General features: G+C 48.3%; 1 protein-coding gene and 1 long non-coding RNA gene across 7 annotated transcripts in view; one reads left to right on the top strand and one right to left on the bottom strand.

Annotated features, from left to right (window-relative positions):
- EMID1 (EMI domain containing 1) overlaps positions 1-16526 on the bottom strand; it is a 949835-nt gene that overhangs the window by 447617 nt on the left and 485692 nt on the right. For all 5 annotated transcript variants that reach the window (XM_069619253.1, XM_069619249.1, XM_069619250.1 and 2 more), the window contains exon 7: positions 2946-2990. In XM_069619253.1, the coding sequence (XP_069475354.1) occupies positions 2946-2990 (45 nt within the window). The remainder of the gene's footprint in view (positions 1-2945; positions 2991-16526) is intronic.
- Positions 1-16526, top strand: part of LOC138492227 (uncharacterized) — a 397170-nt gene that overhangs the window by 100798 nt on the left and 279846 nt on the right. The window lies entirely within an intron of this gene.

Here is a 16526-nt window from a genome sequence, read left to right as displayed (position 1 = left end):
TCCGTCTGGGTCAGGAACATTAACAGGGTTTACCTCCATCTCAGGAACTATCTGCAATCTGTCCCCCACCTCTGCTTCCCACGGGCCTATCCACTACCCAAATCCCCACTTCTCCTGCTGCTGGCTAAGTGTCTAGCTTGGGAGGCCGTTTTGGAGCAAATTAATTTGTGTCTTGGCAGGTTTTAATGCAATCCCCCCTCTGTTTTTAAGGTGTTGGGTGCATCAGTTGCTCAGATGACCATTTATTTTGCCTGTGAGCCAGGTTCAAATTCATCGATATTTCTATTGTATCTGTCTCCGCTTGGGCCCTGAAGACTACTTCTTCTTCTTCTTCTTCTTAATTATCGGAGGCGTGGGCGGACCCACGCAGGCGCTTCTAAAGATGTTAGCATGTTTTCCGACTTCTGGGGAGTCCTGCCACACAGAGAGCGTTCACTTGCCAGTGATGCAGGGGAAGATATCAGAACCTCTCACTTGGAGCACAGAGCACATCTCAGTGACCACTCACTGACTCATCTCAGTACTTCCATGAAAGCACTAGAAGCTGCCTGCACGGCTATGTGCGCGCTCATAGAAACACTTGTGAACAGGCGCGTTATAAATGACATCATATCATCGGAGCATTGGCCACTTTCTGGTCAGTGTTATGCTTTGCTTGTTCTACGCTGACTCCACAGGCATGCAAACAATCACAAAACCCATCCCTGCCCCTCATTCCCTTTCTTACCAGTGCAAATCATTTGTGTATGTTTAACCTTCTCCCACTTTACTCCTTCCCTGCCTCTGCTACCCTTTCCTATTTAGCCCAAGGTCTGTCTACCCCTGGCGGGGGCACACCACGTGCCTCTCTGGACAAGCTTCTGTGCTGCTTGACCACTGCGTTGGTGACAGGCGCAGTAGAGGAACTCTCCCCATAACAGGACTCTGCCTTATTTATTCCCATATAATACCCCCCTCTCAACATCCTTCTTCTTCCACCACTTTCAGCATCTGCTAGTGACTCTCCCATGCCTTCTTTCCCTGACTCGCAAACACAAATGGATCAGGGTGACCAAACAGAACTAACACACTCTAATGTTCATTGAGTCATAAAGTTAAAGTCATTGTTTTTTGCTTAGCCAAATTCAATTTTTCTTTTAACCAAGCCTTTCAACCGGGTACATTTGTAACAAGCCACATTTTAAACATGGCAAACAGTGGTGAAAAAAGAAGTGCTTATGTACCATGGAGTGACATTTCAGTCCATACATTTTGAAGTAGACAAGTGTATAAATAACTTAGCCCCACGTGGCATTCCTGGGTCCAACGATCTGCTTTCTACAGAACATGTTCTGTAGAATGCCATGAGTGTGTTGGTTCTGTTTGGTCACCCTGATCAATTTGTTTTTGGGACCTTCCTGGGTAGATCAGGGTTTAGCCAGGAGCCCTTTTGGTTATTACGAGTCCGGCGGTAACCGTGCCGGAAATTGCGGCAGGTTACCGCCAGACTTGTATTACCATTCCGGCTGGCCGGTAATTCCGGAGGCGGAAATCTGTAAATCCCCATTCCCATGGAGCCCCATAGGACTCCATGGGGATGGGGACCATGGAAACACAGGTTCCGTCTATGACAGAGATGGTGTTTCCATGTCCGCCTGCAGGCGGGTGGTGTTAAACCCGTCAGGTCAGACCTGGCGCGAGTGACACCTCCCGCCTGCAGGACTCTTAATCAGCCAGTCCGGAAAGGACAGTGGTGGCGGATTTACTGCCACCGTTGTTTCCGGACCAGCTGACTTGTAATGAGGCCCATTATTTCTTTCTCTGACTACTGCAGGTGCTGCTGGTACCCCACATGGCTAGTACCCCACTTGGCTGGTACCCACATGTCCTTGGTCCTGCTTTATTACAGTGGCTTTCTTTGGGTTTACACAATGTGTTGGATTTCTTTTCTCGAAGATACCCTCTCTTTCAATGTACAATGCCTTGATGACATTTTGATCCTGGCCGGCCGGCCGGTATTTCTTTACAAAGCGTCATTAATACATTTAATATATACAATGAGGGGGGTGGATCGAGGAGTAAACTCTAATCTCAAACATGTCCTGATGGATCTCGGACTGGGTGGGTGGGCGTAGATTCGCCGTTGACCCTCAGAAGGCGGCATTGCATGGTGCAGCCGGGCTAGTGCCTGCCATTGGCACTGGTTGACTCACCTGCCGGCAGCGGCATCTTGATGTCTCTCCCAGAAGATTTCTGGAGGCTCCAGAACTTCTCAGAAAGGGGCTTCTGCGCCTTTCCCCCATGCAGCTGCCATGTGTAGTCCTCTCTCAGTGGAGACGCAAACACTTTCACTGCACCCGCTCGTTGGGGTCTCTTGAATAGTTTGAGTTTTGTTCTTGACTTGTGCCCTTGTGCGCTCTCTGACGTTGACGCGATCGCCGCCAAAGGGGTGTCACTGTGTTTTATGATCTATTAAATGGCATGTTTTGTACTGATTAGTGTTTTGTATATAGTGCACCCAGCTCCGAGACAAATGTGTGCATGGTTTTGACCAGTATTTAAAAAAAATCAGAATAAATTAGAGTAATGGGGCAGATATCTCCCGATGCCCAGCATGTGTCTGGTGGCAGATCACCTGTACAAAGTAATAATGATTTGTGTTCTGTTATAGCGCTTTATGTCCGAAGCCTTCCACTTGTAGGTGCTATAAAATACGTGTTATTATTAATCTGGGAAGGATAAAGGTCTGTGCCAGCCAGGCTGTGGGATTTGAAGCTGAGGAGTGCCTCCTGGACCCATGTCTGTGTCAAGCGCTTAACTCGCGGGCGATCCATTGGAGAAGGCGAAGTAGGGAGCGGGCTCCTTGCCGCTTCAGCTCTGATCATGGAACCCCATCCCCCACAACCCACCCCTGACCAGGGACCGATGCAGCTATCAAGCATTCTAATAGGCTGCATTCCACTTACCGTCCTGGCCAGTAACCGGGCTCCTGACCCTCTCTGCAGGGAGACCTAGGGGCAAATCAGAAGCAGACATCAGACACATCCAGGGTAGTTTACCAAAATTCCCCCTCACCCCCACGAACACAGTTCAAAGAGACCATTTCAAGACCAGGGATTGGATACCAAAGGGACATGCAAATATTAATGACCACTGGCCCTTGAAGGAGCCCTGCGCCATTCGAATGAACCATTTTACTCTGATTGTATTGTAAGTGGGATATGTTCAGTGCTTTGGCGTAAAGCGGTATATAAATTACAAATAAAATTTACAAAAAATGAAAATACTTTCCGTGTGTAAAGCGACTATCAATGAACCTAGTCGGAGTGCCTGCTGTGTTCCTCTATGAAAGTGAAATGCCTGTGACGGTTCAGAATGAACACACGTTGGCTGCTGGTTTGTCATGTGGTTTGCGTACCCAGCTAACATATGAAGAATATGGCGAGATGTGGGCCGTCTCTAAGGAGTTGCGTGGATGAACATTCCTGTTTCACAACAAATGAGGCCCCTCATTTTTCCTCCTTCCTTTTTTCGGACTCATTTATTCTGATATTACTTTATGGCCTCATTTATGTTCATTGTATTGCTCTTTATGCTTTTAGAAATTAAATGAACTGTTTATGAAAAAAGATGAGAGTGGAATGGAGGCCAACGGGAAGTGCAGAACAGTAATTAAGAGAAGAGAATGCAAAGGGGGAGGCGAGAAGCTTGATAGCATGACATGAAAAAGAGGCAGATGCGGTCCAGTGTGGGCGATGTGACATGAGAACGAGAGAGAGGAGTCGAAAGGGACGCAGAGATTGCGGGAGGAGGGCGAGAGAGGGAGGCAGCGGGAGGAACACGAGTGCCAGGGTGGTCAGGGCTGGCCGGGAGAGGAGGGAGGAAAGAAGAACTTCGGTTTTGGAGGGGCTCAGGCAGAGGAAGTGGAAGGACATCCACGACTGGATGGCGAGAAGGCCGGAGGAGACGGAGTGAAGAGCGTCGAAAAGGAGGGAAAGAGAAGATGGTCTGGGAATCAAATGACCAGAGAGATTGAATGCTTTGGCTCATGAGGTTGGCTCATTGGTGGGGCTTTTGTGCCGTCTCGTGGGGCTGCATAGGGTCCTTACATCGCTTGTGATTTAGCACCCCCCAATGGTTTTGGATCATTGTTGGTGCTTTAATGCAACCAAGCGAGGCCGCACGGTTTGACTCAAAGTGGCATATTTAGTTTCTTTCAACATTATGGTAGGTCTAAAAAAGAAAGGAACAAAGCTTTTGCCTTTAATGTGAGAGTAGAATGGGCCAGTTCAGCCAATGACGCATGCCCAACGCAGCAAGACCCAGGAGCCATCGCTGGACCTTCACTTCCAGATGAGAGCCGCACCAACCACATCCATGTTTCACTCGATTTTGGGATCACTCTTGGGTTGATGCAGCCATGAATGAAACAGCTCTGCCCTGGAAGGCACATATATGCAGGTGAACTTATAGTGATGGCTACTAGGTGGCGCTGTGGTGTGTGTTTTATTTGAGCAATATGTCCCGAGCGGCGGGGACATTACCGACTCAGGTAATGCCCCCGCCGCGAGGGGCCTATAGCTAATAGTATCCCAGCCCGCAAGATCTGTGTGACCAGGACACTAAAAGCATTTTTTTCTGCCCAGTAACACTGCAAGGTTTCGGAAGAGAAAAATTATTTTAAAAAAAGACCAAGAAAATGGCCACCGGGAAAGGGAAAACGGAGTCCGTTTTCCCTTTCCAGGGCGGCCATCGGGGCGGCGGACGCAGTGGGAACAGAAGTGTTCCCAGCGCGCCTGTTCCCGAAAGAAGACAGAGAAGAAGGTAAGTGGGGTTGGGAGAGTGCAAGGGAGGGAGGGGAAAAAAAAAGTTAAAAAAAGAAAAAAACGTACCTGGGACTCCGGCAGGGGACGATGGAAGCCTCCAGCTGTGTGGAGGCACAGAGCGGCGATGGCCCCGCTCCGAGTCTCCACACGGCTGGAGGCTGCCATCGTCCCCCACCGGGGACAAAGAAGCAAGAAGGTAAGTGGGGTGGTGAGAGCAGGGAGGAGGGAGGAAAGGGGAAGGAAAAAAAAAGCCTTACCTGAGTCCCTGGCGGAGAGCGAAGGCAGCCTCCCAGCCGTGGGGAGGCTCGGAGCGGGGGTGGCCCCGCTTCAAGCCTCCTCATTGGCTGAGGAGCTGCCACGCCCCCTTCGCCAGGGACAATGGCAGTGGAATCCCGTCCGAGGGATTCCCGGCGGGGTAATGCCTCAGCGAGGGCCAATCAGAATGGTTCTTTCATTCTGATTGCGCCCTTGCCGGGTACTACTAAATGAAATGGCATATTCTACTTTTGCCTTGTGATATTATGTACGTATGGCTTAATTTTGATTATTAAGAGGCACTTTAAATCTACCAAGTGAGGCTACTTAGTTTGGCTCATAGGTGCCGCTTGAGCAGCACCATTAGTTTTGACTTCTGGTAGCAATTTTGAGGAATCAACGAATTGGGTTAAAGATATATGGAATTTGGCATGTAAAGACGGTGCACACTTAAAACTACTAGGATTGGGAAGGTACCCACCAAATGGTAGGTGGGCAAGTGGAGTGCAGAGATGGTGCATTCTACTCTGGTGGTGGTACTTGTTTGGACACGTAGGCTGCCTTCCAGAGTTATCTCCCTGGGTCCAGGGAGATGGCTTGTAAAGGCAAACGAGTTTCCCTTAAATAGGCCAAAACTGTTGGCTTTGCCAGTGCTTGTCGTTCTTGCATTGAAAGAAATTGATCAACTCCTGGGCCCAAGGTCTGCTCAAGGGAAAAGGCGCTGCATTGACAAAGGATCTGAAGGCGAAAGAGGGAGCTGGGAAGATTCTTTCAGCCATAAAGCTCCATGCTGGCATCTTCAGTTGAGGTAGGCAAGTCTAGAAGAGGACTGTTGTCTAATCAGCATCACGTATTGCTCTCTAGTACATCATTGCAGTTAGTATTTGTGTTAATAGCAACATTATACATAAAAAGATGCTTGTCCTTGCATTGAAAAATCATGGAGGCCGACGGAAACTCCATTTGCTCCTACTTGAAAGACCTTCTAAAGGGTAGTTTGGCTCATTCTTGGTTCCTGCTTGGGTTCCACAAGAGATGCGAGTATTTCGATAGCATGATCTCGTTGGACTCCTTAGACAGTGATTTTGTAAAAAAAAAAGGAAAATCATTGTCTGGGACAGAATCAACGACCACAATGACTTAAACAGATTGGTATTGTTGAAGGATAATCACCATTTGTTTACACCATCACGCAAGCTGAGATCTTCCTTGCAGAAGTTTCCATCTAAAAAATGCTGAGATCTCCACTTTGAATTTCGTCTAAATACCCTGCCAACCTTCGAAGCCATGGGGCCCAAATTGGGTATACCCAGGGATAGGGGTGGGTGTCGGATGTGTGGCTCAGACTCGATTGAATCATTGGTCCACCTGGTACTAGAGTGCCCCTTTTTCTTGGATCAGGGAATTAGGTATTCGGGGGGGCTTTTTACATTCGACCGCCCGGGTCCTGACTAAAAACCTATGGGAAAGGGTAATGCTTAGCTCGTAATCAGGCTTTAATAATTGCCTTGACATCACTGTTAGAGGGAATTCTCCAGGGCTTGAAGAGCAGAATGTTCGAGAGGGAAGCAGCATGGAGGGAGATATGGGACTAGTCACATGCCTGTTAAACACATGTTGATGACACTTGATTAACTGTATCACAGTTTGGGAACAAAGTCAATGTAACTTTGTGCATATTTTGTTGTATTATTTTTATGTAATTGTTCTTATTTAAGTGTAAAAGTTTCTTGTAAACTGTAAAACACTTTTAAATAATAATAAAAAAAGAAACATAATAGCAACATTATGTGGTGCTTGGCAACCAATCAGATTAGAGCTCTCAAGTTTGGGATGTGTGGGCTGTCTGGAAGTATATGGACGTAGCCAGCTGATGGGTGCAGCCCTGGGAAGTAGGAACTCATGATGTCCTTTTGGACTACATGCTGGGCTCACATTGCAAAATAGTGAAATGGGCCATGGGATCCGCTCTACACTGGACTTTGAAAAGCATATGCAGCCTCTTGGGGGGGGGGGGAGGGCAACCATCTGAAGGCTCTTGGAGCACCAGAATATGGAAAACCAGATGTGTATTCACCAAGGAGGCATGCCACCTTTCATGAATAATGCGCCAAGTTTTCCACTCCAATCTGGCTCCAAACCGGGCCCAGTACAGGTCCCAATGGAGCAACTATTTTGTATAAGGCAGAAAGTGAAGCTGAAACGCAAACTCTTCGGGTAAAGACCTGGGGGTACATGAACACTGCCCGCCTCCCTTTTGTTGGCAAAAATTCGCCCGAGTCTCCGTCTTCTGTGCATGCAACTAATGGGCTGTTCCTTGCACAGTGAGGGTGTTTTGCTTTTGGGGAAATGTAAAAGGGATTGTTTACAACTGCGAGGAGCCGTGGGTAGGGTTTAGGGGTTGTGGAGGGGAGTTTGAAGGATTTCACCACATAGAGTACAGGGACTGTGGATAGCCCTGACCAGCTATTGGGAGAATACGGTCTCATTCACTTGAACTCTATGGGTGCTGCATGGCTGGGCAGGCCCTCTGTTGCGGGAGAGGCTCGCTGGATAGCAGGGCCGACGCTTTTGTGGATAGGTGATGCAATGGATAAGGGGTTCACTGCATAGGGGTACGCTGATTTCTGCTACTTTTGTATGTGTGCACTAGGTGCGGGTTTGATGTGTTGACTGGCTGGGATTCTCCTTGGATCAAGGACAGCCAATAAAGGGTGTGGGGGTTGACTGGCTATGTGTTCATGGTTGGGTGCACAGAATAGGGGGATCTATAAAATAAGTGTGTATTGCGAAGAAGGTTTCACGGGATAGACATGTTAAGTGGGTATGGGCTCACTGGCTAGGGGCATGCCCTGTACAGGGCCAGCTTTAGGGACAGCAGCACCCTGGGTGAATTGGTGCCCCCCTTGCCCTGCGCACCCTAAGTCAACAGGGGGCGGGGCCAGGAAGTGGCACTTAAAAAAAAAATGTAAACCTCCTCGCTCCGGCGAGGAGGTAATGAAATGAATAGGGTGCATAAGTGCCCTGTTGTTGTTGAATGCACTCCACTGCCGCGGGCGCATTTGGTAACAGTGAGGCGCCTGCCATGCCTTCTGCCACTACGCCAGCTCGGGGGAGCCCTTGAAAGACTCCCCCGAGCTGGCGTGGTGGGGGACTAATGGCACTTTTTGTTGTTGAAGGCGCCCGCGGCGGAGGGGCGCATTTGGTGACAATGGAGTGGTGAGCACCCAATAGTCATTGAACGCGCCCACCGCCGCGTGCGCATTTAATAGCAACAGCCCACCTGCCACCCCATCTCCCGCTAAGCCAGTTCAGGGGAGCCCTTGAAAGTCTCCCCTGAGCTGGCGTGGCGGGGGCTAATGACGCCCTGGGGGGCGTGGTGCCCCGGGCGGTCACCCGACTTGCCCCGCCCCCCTAAGGCCGGGCCTGGCACTGTATACATGTTTGCTGGATCCTCGTTTACTGAATAGGTGCACACTGATTGCCACAGTTCCATAAGGAACAGGTCCACTGGGATTGGTGTCCACTGGATAGAGTGTATAGGGTGTGCACTGGATACGGGCCCACTGCATGCAAGTTCATTGGATAGAACTGTTCACTGCATAGGGGTTCACACAATGGGACACTCACTGAACAGTGGCTTCGCTGGCCGGGTACTCACTGGAAAGGTGTTCACTTGATAGGTGTTTAGTGATTGTGTATTCATTGCAAAGTGGTTCCGTAGATAGGTGTTCCCTGTGGGCAGTGCTTAATTTGTAAAAAAATAAACGCCGTGGCCCAAATATTTTTTAGCACTGCTGTGACACTGCGCATGGGCAGTTCCCCACCACTGCTGCCACCACCCATTGCTTCTCCCCACAGTGTCGACATATTTGGGGTGACACTGCAGCTCGCACCTGCGCATTGTGGTTGATGGATGCACTGACTATCACCACATCATAATGAAAGTGAGTCTGAGACAATAAGTGTCGGGGCTGAAGAATAGGTGCCAGGCTAAGCCCTGGCAAACACCCCCGCAATTTAAGCACTGCCTGTGGGAGATGCTTGCGTAGATATATGGTCAATGGGCGCTTGTTCACTGGATAGGCTTTCATTGGAAAGAGATGGTCACTGGATATTTTGTGTATATGGCTTCCGTTCGTGCATTTATTCTCATTTCTGTATCTTCCTACTATGATGCCATGCCAGTATAAAGTGGAAGCCATATTCCACTGGCGTGACATTACTGCACGGGCATAAAGCAGTTTCTCTGATTTGCTTGGTTTTCAGACACAAGCAGACGAGGCCGTGCGCGCTCTGGCTGCCACCTTGGCAAGAGGATCCTGACACTAAGAGGCCAACAGCTGTGTGTAGCACTGCACTGTGATCGCACCAGCCTCAAAACCTATCAAAGAAGCAAGACCACAGCTCCCCCCCGCCCCCCGGCTCAGCAAATAATGGGCACCTTGCCTGCATTTCACATGACACTGAGCTAGAGGCTCCAGCTCAGTGCCATGTAAACGTAAGTATTGGTCTTGCCCGGCCAGTACCTATTAAAGAATCATGCCACCCTTAAACACACTTTACAAGACAGAAGGGCGCTCAGTTCTGTTGTTCGGCTGATACTTGACACCAAGTATCAGCCGTACAACAGAACTGAGCCTCCTGTTCTGCATTTGTGGTGGGATTGAGGGCCGTGGTGGGTGGGTACACTGAAGATAAGTTATCATGGATAACCAGAGTAAATGAAGAGGAGGAGAGAAAAAGGTGCGTGCCATCGGCATAAAAGTGGCGGGAGATCTCAAAGGACGAGGTAATTGCAGCAAGAGGAGAAGTATAAAAGGAGAAGAGAAAGGAGCCAAAAACAGAGCTTTGGGGACACCATGAAGAAGGGGAAACGTTTCAGAGGAGGAACCAGCCCAGTAGGCAGAATAGGGATGGTTAGAGGGATAGGAACGAAACCAAGCAAGAATAGTCAGCAAACGCAAAAGAAGCCAAAGAAGCCAAGAGCAAAGTGTGATCAACAGTGTGGAACGGAGCAGACAAATCTAAAAGTGTGAGAAGAGAGGGATGCTTGGTGTAACGAGCAGAGAGCAAGGAATTGCAGAGAGAAGAGCAGTCTCAAGTGAGTGACAGGGGCAGAAGCCAGACTGGAGAGAATGAAGGATAGAATTATCATTAACAAAAGCAGAAACCTGGGTATAGACTAATTGTTCGAGCAATACTAGTCAGAATTACATGTGGGTCACATGCACAGGTGGACCCGTGTGGCAGATGAGTGAATATAACAGGGAAATTGAGCGATTTTCAGTGCTGGCTATTGGGATGTATTTTCCCAGATCTGGAATCTGGCACATTTTTTTTAACCAGATCTCAGATCCAGGAAATCCATTTGCATCCTTCATTGATTTCTAACTGATATCTTTAGGATCAGGGGCGAGAAACGTATCTACAAGAATAATTTTGTATCTGATCAGGAGCTCTGTGAAGTAACTTGTGAAGATTGTACTCTGCAATAAATCAGGAATATTTAAGCACAGCTTTTTAACTCTAAAGGGTGTGCACCTTTTATACTTTGCTTGCAACATTTATGAAACGCTCCTGCCTTGTTTTATTTTCGAGATGTTCCTGATTACATTTCTGAGAGGCAAATGTTTATGTGGGGTGGTGGGTGGGGGTTGGAGACAACCCTGCATCCCTCCCACACCTACCCCCCAAGTTGCTGGTGGGATCCCAAAGTAAACAAAATCCATTTCCAGCACTGCTGAGAGTGGAACAGGTGTGAAGGTAACAGGCAGAGGATCAGATGGTTTTCCAGAAGAGGTGGGTGTTGCATCCTCTACAGCTGGTCCTCTACACATTGGGAGGTTCAGCACGAGAAGAGGCAGGTCCAGCTTGATTGCAGGCAGAGAACAATCTGCAAGTGTGTGTGGTTTGGACTCTCAAGCCAGCGGTACTGATAGGAGTGGAGGGAGCAGCGTAGGGACAAGGCTGATAGAAGAACAGGTGGGCTGAGTAGAAGAGTTTCATCAGGTAGGGCTACTGAGGCAGTGTTGCCATGTGCAGGGTTGTTGCTAGGTCTGGAAAAGATCCGGGGCTACACTAATGTCGGGACAGGCGGGACTCTGGGCTAACTAGCCTTGTGGTTGTAGCCCCTGAGCGCCTAGCCGGGCTGCAACCAAAGGACCTGGGGCTAAGGGCCCCCCCCAGTCTCCCTCGACTGACGCCTCTGGCCATGTGGGTCCTTGCAGAGGCCTTCCCTCGTGACCCACTACTCCCTCTCTCTGGCTCTGCCTCTCTCACCTCAAAAACAAACAGCCAGGGCTGCACACTCCTCACAGTGAGGTCTTCATTATCTTTCCAACTGCTCTTAGCAGACCATTTGCATAGAAATCCTTAATAGTGGAAACAGGTAGCTGGTAGTGACCATTGCTCTAACACTTTTTCCTGTTATAATTATAAAGAGTTAAGAAGCCCTTTAAATGTGTAGAGAAGCAGATGCACACGTCACTCATGGAGCCCAGCCTCTCACCTCTGTAATATTGGAAAAGCAGCAAGAAAGCACTGTGCATGACACCTGGTATCATCCCAATACCGCATCGAAGATATGAAAGACGTTATGTGCTCAGACAACCATACCAAATGTCCCCTCAAACTGATGTGGTAGACAGACCTCTGGACATAGAAGAACTATAAGTAAAGTCTGACAGGTGTAAAGTGACGCCATGAAGAGAAGAGACACTGAAACAATATACAAATACTTAAAAAATGAAAATGTGACTTAAGTGACAAAGTAAACATACATGCAAATGTGAAGGAATTATGTACGCTAATAAGATACGTGAGAAGAAATGCAGTAGATGAATATAGGCAGAGACGCAAGGTAGATGAGACTTATAGATGCTTGCTGCAGTAGAAAATATAACACAGGTAAATCAGCCATGATGACAAAATGAATGCTGTTTTGATTAATATTAGGCAAAATGCCTGAAGGAGAGAGACCAAGGATGCAGATCTGACAGGCATTGGAATACAGGTTCGTGCAAGAACAAAGAATATTTGTTTGGCGCAGGATCAAGGATGCCGCAGCAAGAAGCAACTAAAAGGCACAAAAGAGGATAAGCTGTGTACCTAGGACATATTTCTCTTAGATAAGCAAAGGAGTAAACATTTGCGAGTGCCAAGTATTGAACAATCAAGGATGTAGAATGCAAGACGGAGCAACCAAGTCTCCAGAGTCCAACGAGAGTAATAGCACCCAGTATAATTTAATTAAATGGCACTAAATAGGAGGATAAGATGGACAAAATCATGGTCTACTCACACGTGGTGTAGGACCAGAAAAGGCCTATTCATGCGCTCCAGATAAAGATAATGATGTACCTTCACTCCCTTTAAAGTTCTGAGGAAGAGAACAGTCAGCAAGGTCAACTACAAAGAAGAGTCCCTGACTTAGGGCCTAACTGATGAGAGATGGTAGGCTAATTGACCAAGTGGGCAGTTGTCTGACGTTGATCCCCACACCTGGGTTTGATTTTACCTATGTGCTGTTAACAAGCCGAATGTCCAAGGATGGAAGAGAGTGCCAACCAATCATGAGGGCCTATGTGATGATGGACTATACATTGTTGCAGAAGCCAATCCGCTGCTGTTATTTTGCTATTATCTGTATTCTACGTAGTTAGAGGTTGTTCCGGGCGTGCCTACTCGATAAGGGGCAGCCAATGATGTTAGGAACACCTAAATAAGCTACAGGTATATATGTTCCCTTAACCTAGCCCTAAGTCCAATAGGTTTTAACCATTTGCCGTGTAGGATGACATCATAGCTGATGTATATTGAGGTATAATCTTTTTGTATAACTGAAATATATTCGAGAGTGTGTGAGCTGCGATATGTGATGCTTGCCAGATTTCCCTGATAATAAAATAGTGTTTTGCCATATTCTTTCAGTCTATCCGGTTATTTGGGCCTGAAATCAGTTATTGTGGTAATCTCGCCCAGCACTTGGTACGCTCCAGGTGCTACTGCCCAAGTGTGATTGTGGAAGGAATAGAACTTATGAGGGGACAGAACAAGCTGCAAGTAGTGTGAAACAATGACCTTGTCATTCATTTTATTTCACTTTGTGTCTCTAGATGATTTTTGTAGGTTCTCGTAGACTTCTATTGAGGATGGGGAAAATAAAGCGTTAATCGTACTCTTTGATCAAAATGTTTCAACAATGATTTGTATTCCAGGTTCGTTTTTGGTGTTACTTGTGTACTTTTAAAGTCATGCATTGAACATGCTCTTTTGTTTTTAGGTCTCCAAACGCAAATATGAACATTTTATAGCAACTTGAGCTGGGAAAGGGATGTGGTCAGGTACCTACATTTCAGGCAACCCCAAAATCCCGTCTTCACCGCTTAACCAAAATGTGTGTTCCAGGGCATACAAATTATCCTTACTGTGCCATAGAAGCCTATATTAGGAGCCTCTAGAAGTGAGTCCGTTTGCAGTGTATGTTACAAGAAACTGAGGGTCTTGGCTACATTTTCCGTTGCTGTTGCACCCTAGCTCTCTCCTGTATTCTAGTACTCCTTTGTACACTCCACTAAAAAAATAAAAATGCACTGCAAAAATGTTGTAAACATAAAATATTTGGCTGCAAAATGTCATTTTAAGCCACAAAATGTCGCATTCGATTCTTCAGTATTCTAAGTGGGTCTGTCTTTCACAACAAGATGGTGGACCCCCAAGCCCCTCCTCCGCGGTCTGCTGGGAGGAGCCACAGTGTGCATGGAGGCAATGTTGGAATCACCTGAAGCTGAGATGCAGTGTGGGGTGGGGGCAGGGTTTTAAGTGGGCTGGGGCCTGCCGGGGCTGGGCCCCGGCAGGCTCCGAAATTTCGTTTTGAGGCGGGGCCCTGCCTGGGCCCAGTAATCTCCCCTGGCAGCCCCGGCCACTACACGAAAAGGCATTTTTTTCTACAGCCTGAAGCGCTCGCTCGTTTGCGAGAGCTTCAGGCTACAGAAAAAAAATGCCTTTCAGCCATAATGGTGGCGCCGCACCTGCGAGGCATCCCTTTAATCAAGAGATTCCCATCGGCCGGCGCCACCATTATGGAAAAAACGTGAGGCCGCTGAAAGCAGCGGCCTTGCTTTCTAAATACTGGAGCTGCCGCGCATTCGCGGGAGTTTCAGTATTTAGGAAAAAGGCCTCTGCTTCCAGTGGCCTCACCCTTTCAGCCTTAATGGTGGTGCTGCCCCTCCCCAGCTGGCGAGGGGCAGCACCACCATTAAGGCTGAATAGGCAGGCGCTGTCCCCTGCCAGGCAAGCCTACACAAAATAAATGCAGAGATCAGCACCCTCTCCCCATAGGGGAGAGGGTGCTAATCTCTACAAAAGGCTGCCTGGCAGGGGTGGCAGTAGCCCATTGAGCCGGGGCTCGTCAAGGGGGCGTGGCCTAACGTGCCATCAAGACCCCCGCTGTTAGGCCACGCCCCCTCGATGAGCCCCGGCTCGATTTGTAGTGCCACTTAAGGCACTGGGTGGGGGGGTCTGTGCACAGCACCTGCAGGGGAGAGGAGCAATCATCTTTGCTTCTCCCCAGCCAGGTCAAGAAGGCAAAGTGGGTGCGAATGTTACGTGTTGGAGTGATGCTAAATTTTAATGGTGGTAAGGCGGAGAGGACGGACGGTGGCGGGGGTAGAATGGCAGTGAAAGGTGGGAGCAAAAGGGAAAGGAAGATCGGCCCATTAATGTTGGCACATTATGCTTGCTTATCCTTTGCTCTAGGATTTTACTGTTTCTTTAAAGCTTAGTTAAAGCATATATGTTGAATAAAAGGAACATACCATTTATTCTTAGGGCATGATCAATCAGGATTTTCCTCTCAGCCTCTTGTTCAATGATCTATGGTGTACAGCTTTCCTTTTTCATGCTGTGGCAAAAACTGTTTTCCTCAGGGCTAAGAGACGAGTAGATGGAAGGTGAAGAGAGTATTGAAGGGAAGTTCAAAGTGGTGGAAGGGCTCTTGGAAGATGAAAGGTAGCATACGAAACCCGAGAGGTTGGCGGTGATTATGGAAGGTAAACAGTTGCAAATGGAAGGTCAAATGAGTGGGGAGGTCATAAAAGGGGAAGCGGTAGTAGATATAAGAGGAAGTGGGGAGCAGAACATGTTGGTACAGGAGAGTTTGTAATTTTGTAAGGGGAAGAGGAGAACATGTCATTTTGGAATGGGTGAGTGGATGGAAGGGGAGAGAGGATTTCCTCCTTGAACAAATTGATCCTGGGACCAAATACTTCATGTCATGCCAGAAAAGCTTGGTGAGATGACCAGGCTGTTTCCAGCCAGGGAAAAACCCCTAAACACACAATTTAATTTCAAAGGGATAAAAAGATGACTTAGAACATAGATAATTTGTCCCTACAGTTCCTCAACGTTGCACTCATGATAGCAGTGCTCCTCCTCTAAGACCCTCCCACCCCCTGACAGTGGGCCTATTACCTCAATTATGATTCTGGATCCGTGCCTAGAGAAAGGGGTGCACAGGATTTACGGGCCCAGCCCCCCAGGGACGTAGCAGGATCTGCCGCAAAAAAGGGGCAAAAGAGAGCAATCAGAAAGGGAAAGTCCCCTGCCACCAGTGCAGTTGCAGTTACGTCAACTGAGACACTCAGGGTTGTTTTGGTTGTCATGGGATAGCCTGCCGTGGTATGGTGCAGCAGTGCACAGCGGTGATGGTAGCGCACCCCTGGAAGATGAGTGACAGATCCGTTTAGTACAGTAGTCTCAAGGCAGAGAAGTGAGATTGGGCATAGAGGGCACCATGAATATGTTGGAAGATGGCCTGATGGGCGCCTATAGCGTAGGCGTAGCGCTAGGCTCTGGGGAATGCAGGGTAGATTTGGGAAGCAGAAGTGGGGACAGACTTATATTTCTATCTATTGGTGATTTATGTATCATGCTTAATGATTGATGTCTCCACCTTCCCAGCGCTGGACCGTGGATCGAACCCATGTTGCACAGTATCATCTGGTTGCCAAGACGAGTGTGCCAATCCCTAAACTATTCTCTCAGCTTGGAGGAGGACCAAAGAGCAATGGCAAGGGAGTCAGATGTTGTGGTCGGTCCAGGTCAATGGAGGAAGAGAGTTGTCAGGCAGACTGAGTGGCAGGACATCTGTGGGATGGAGGGAGGTACTCAGGAGCAGGGCAGGAACAGGTCGTCCTAAATTGAAGCCCCATGTGAATGAAGCGAGCAGGCACACGCGGGGGACTGGACTGTGGAAAGAGCTCCCATGATATGGGCGGTGAGTATCAAAGGAGCTGTGCTCCAGGTGAACAGTAAGATGGTGTAATGCTGGCAAGAACAAAGAGCCAAGGTTTGGGTTGCTTGGAGTGGAGGAGGTAGGAGCATTGCCCTGTAAGGTGGGTAGTTTGACTGGTGAAAAACATATGGGAGAAGTGGCGCCAGGGATGAGCCCTACTATGAAGCGAG

The sequence above is a fragment of the Ambystoma mexicanum genome, chromosome 10 (genome assembly GCF_040938575.1).
Source record: "Ambystoma mexicanum isolate Mex_15411 chromosome 10, UKY_AmexF1_1, whole genome shotgun sequence".
NCBI classification, from domain to species: domain Eukaryota; kingdom Metazoa; phylum Chordata; class Amphibia; order Caudata; family Ambystomatidae; genus Ambystoma; species Ambystoma mexicanum.
The sequence above is the reverse complement of the archived record's forward strand: the minus strand, read 5'-3'. Positions and strand labels throughout refer to the sequence as shown.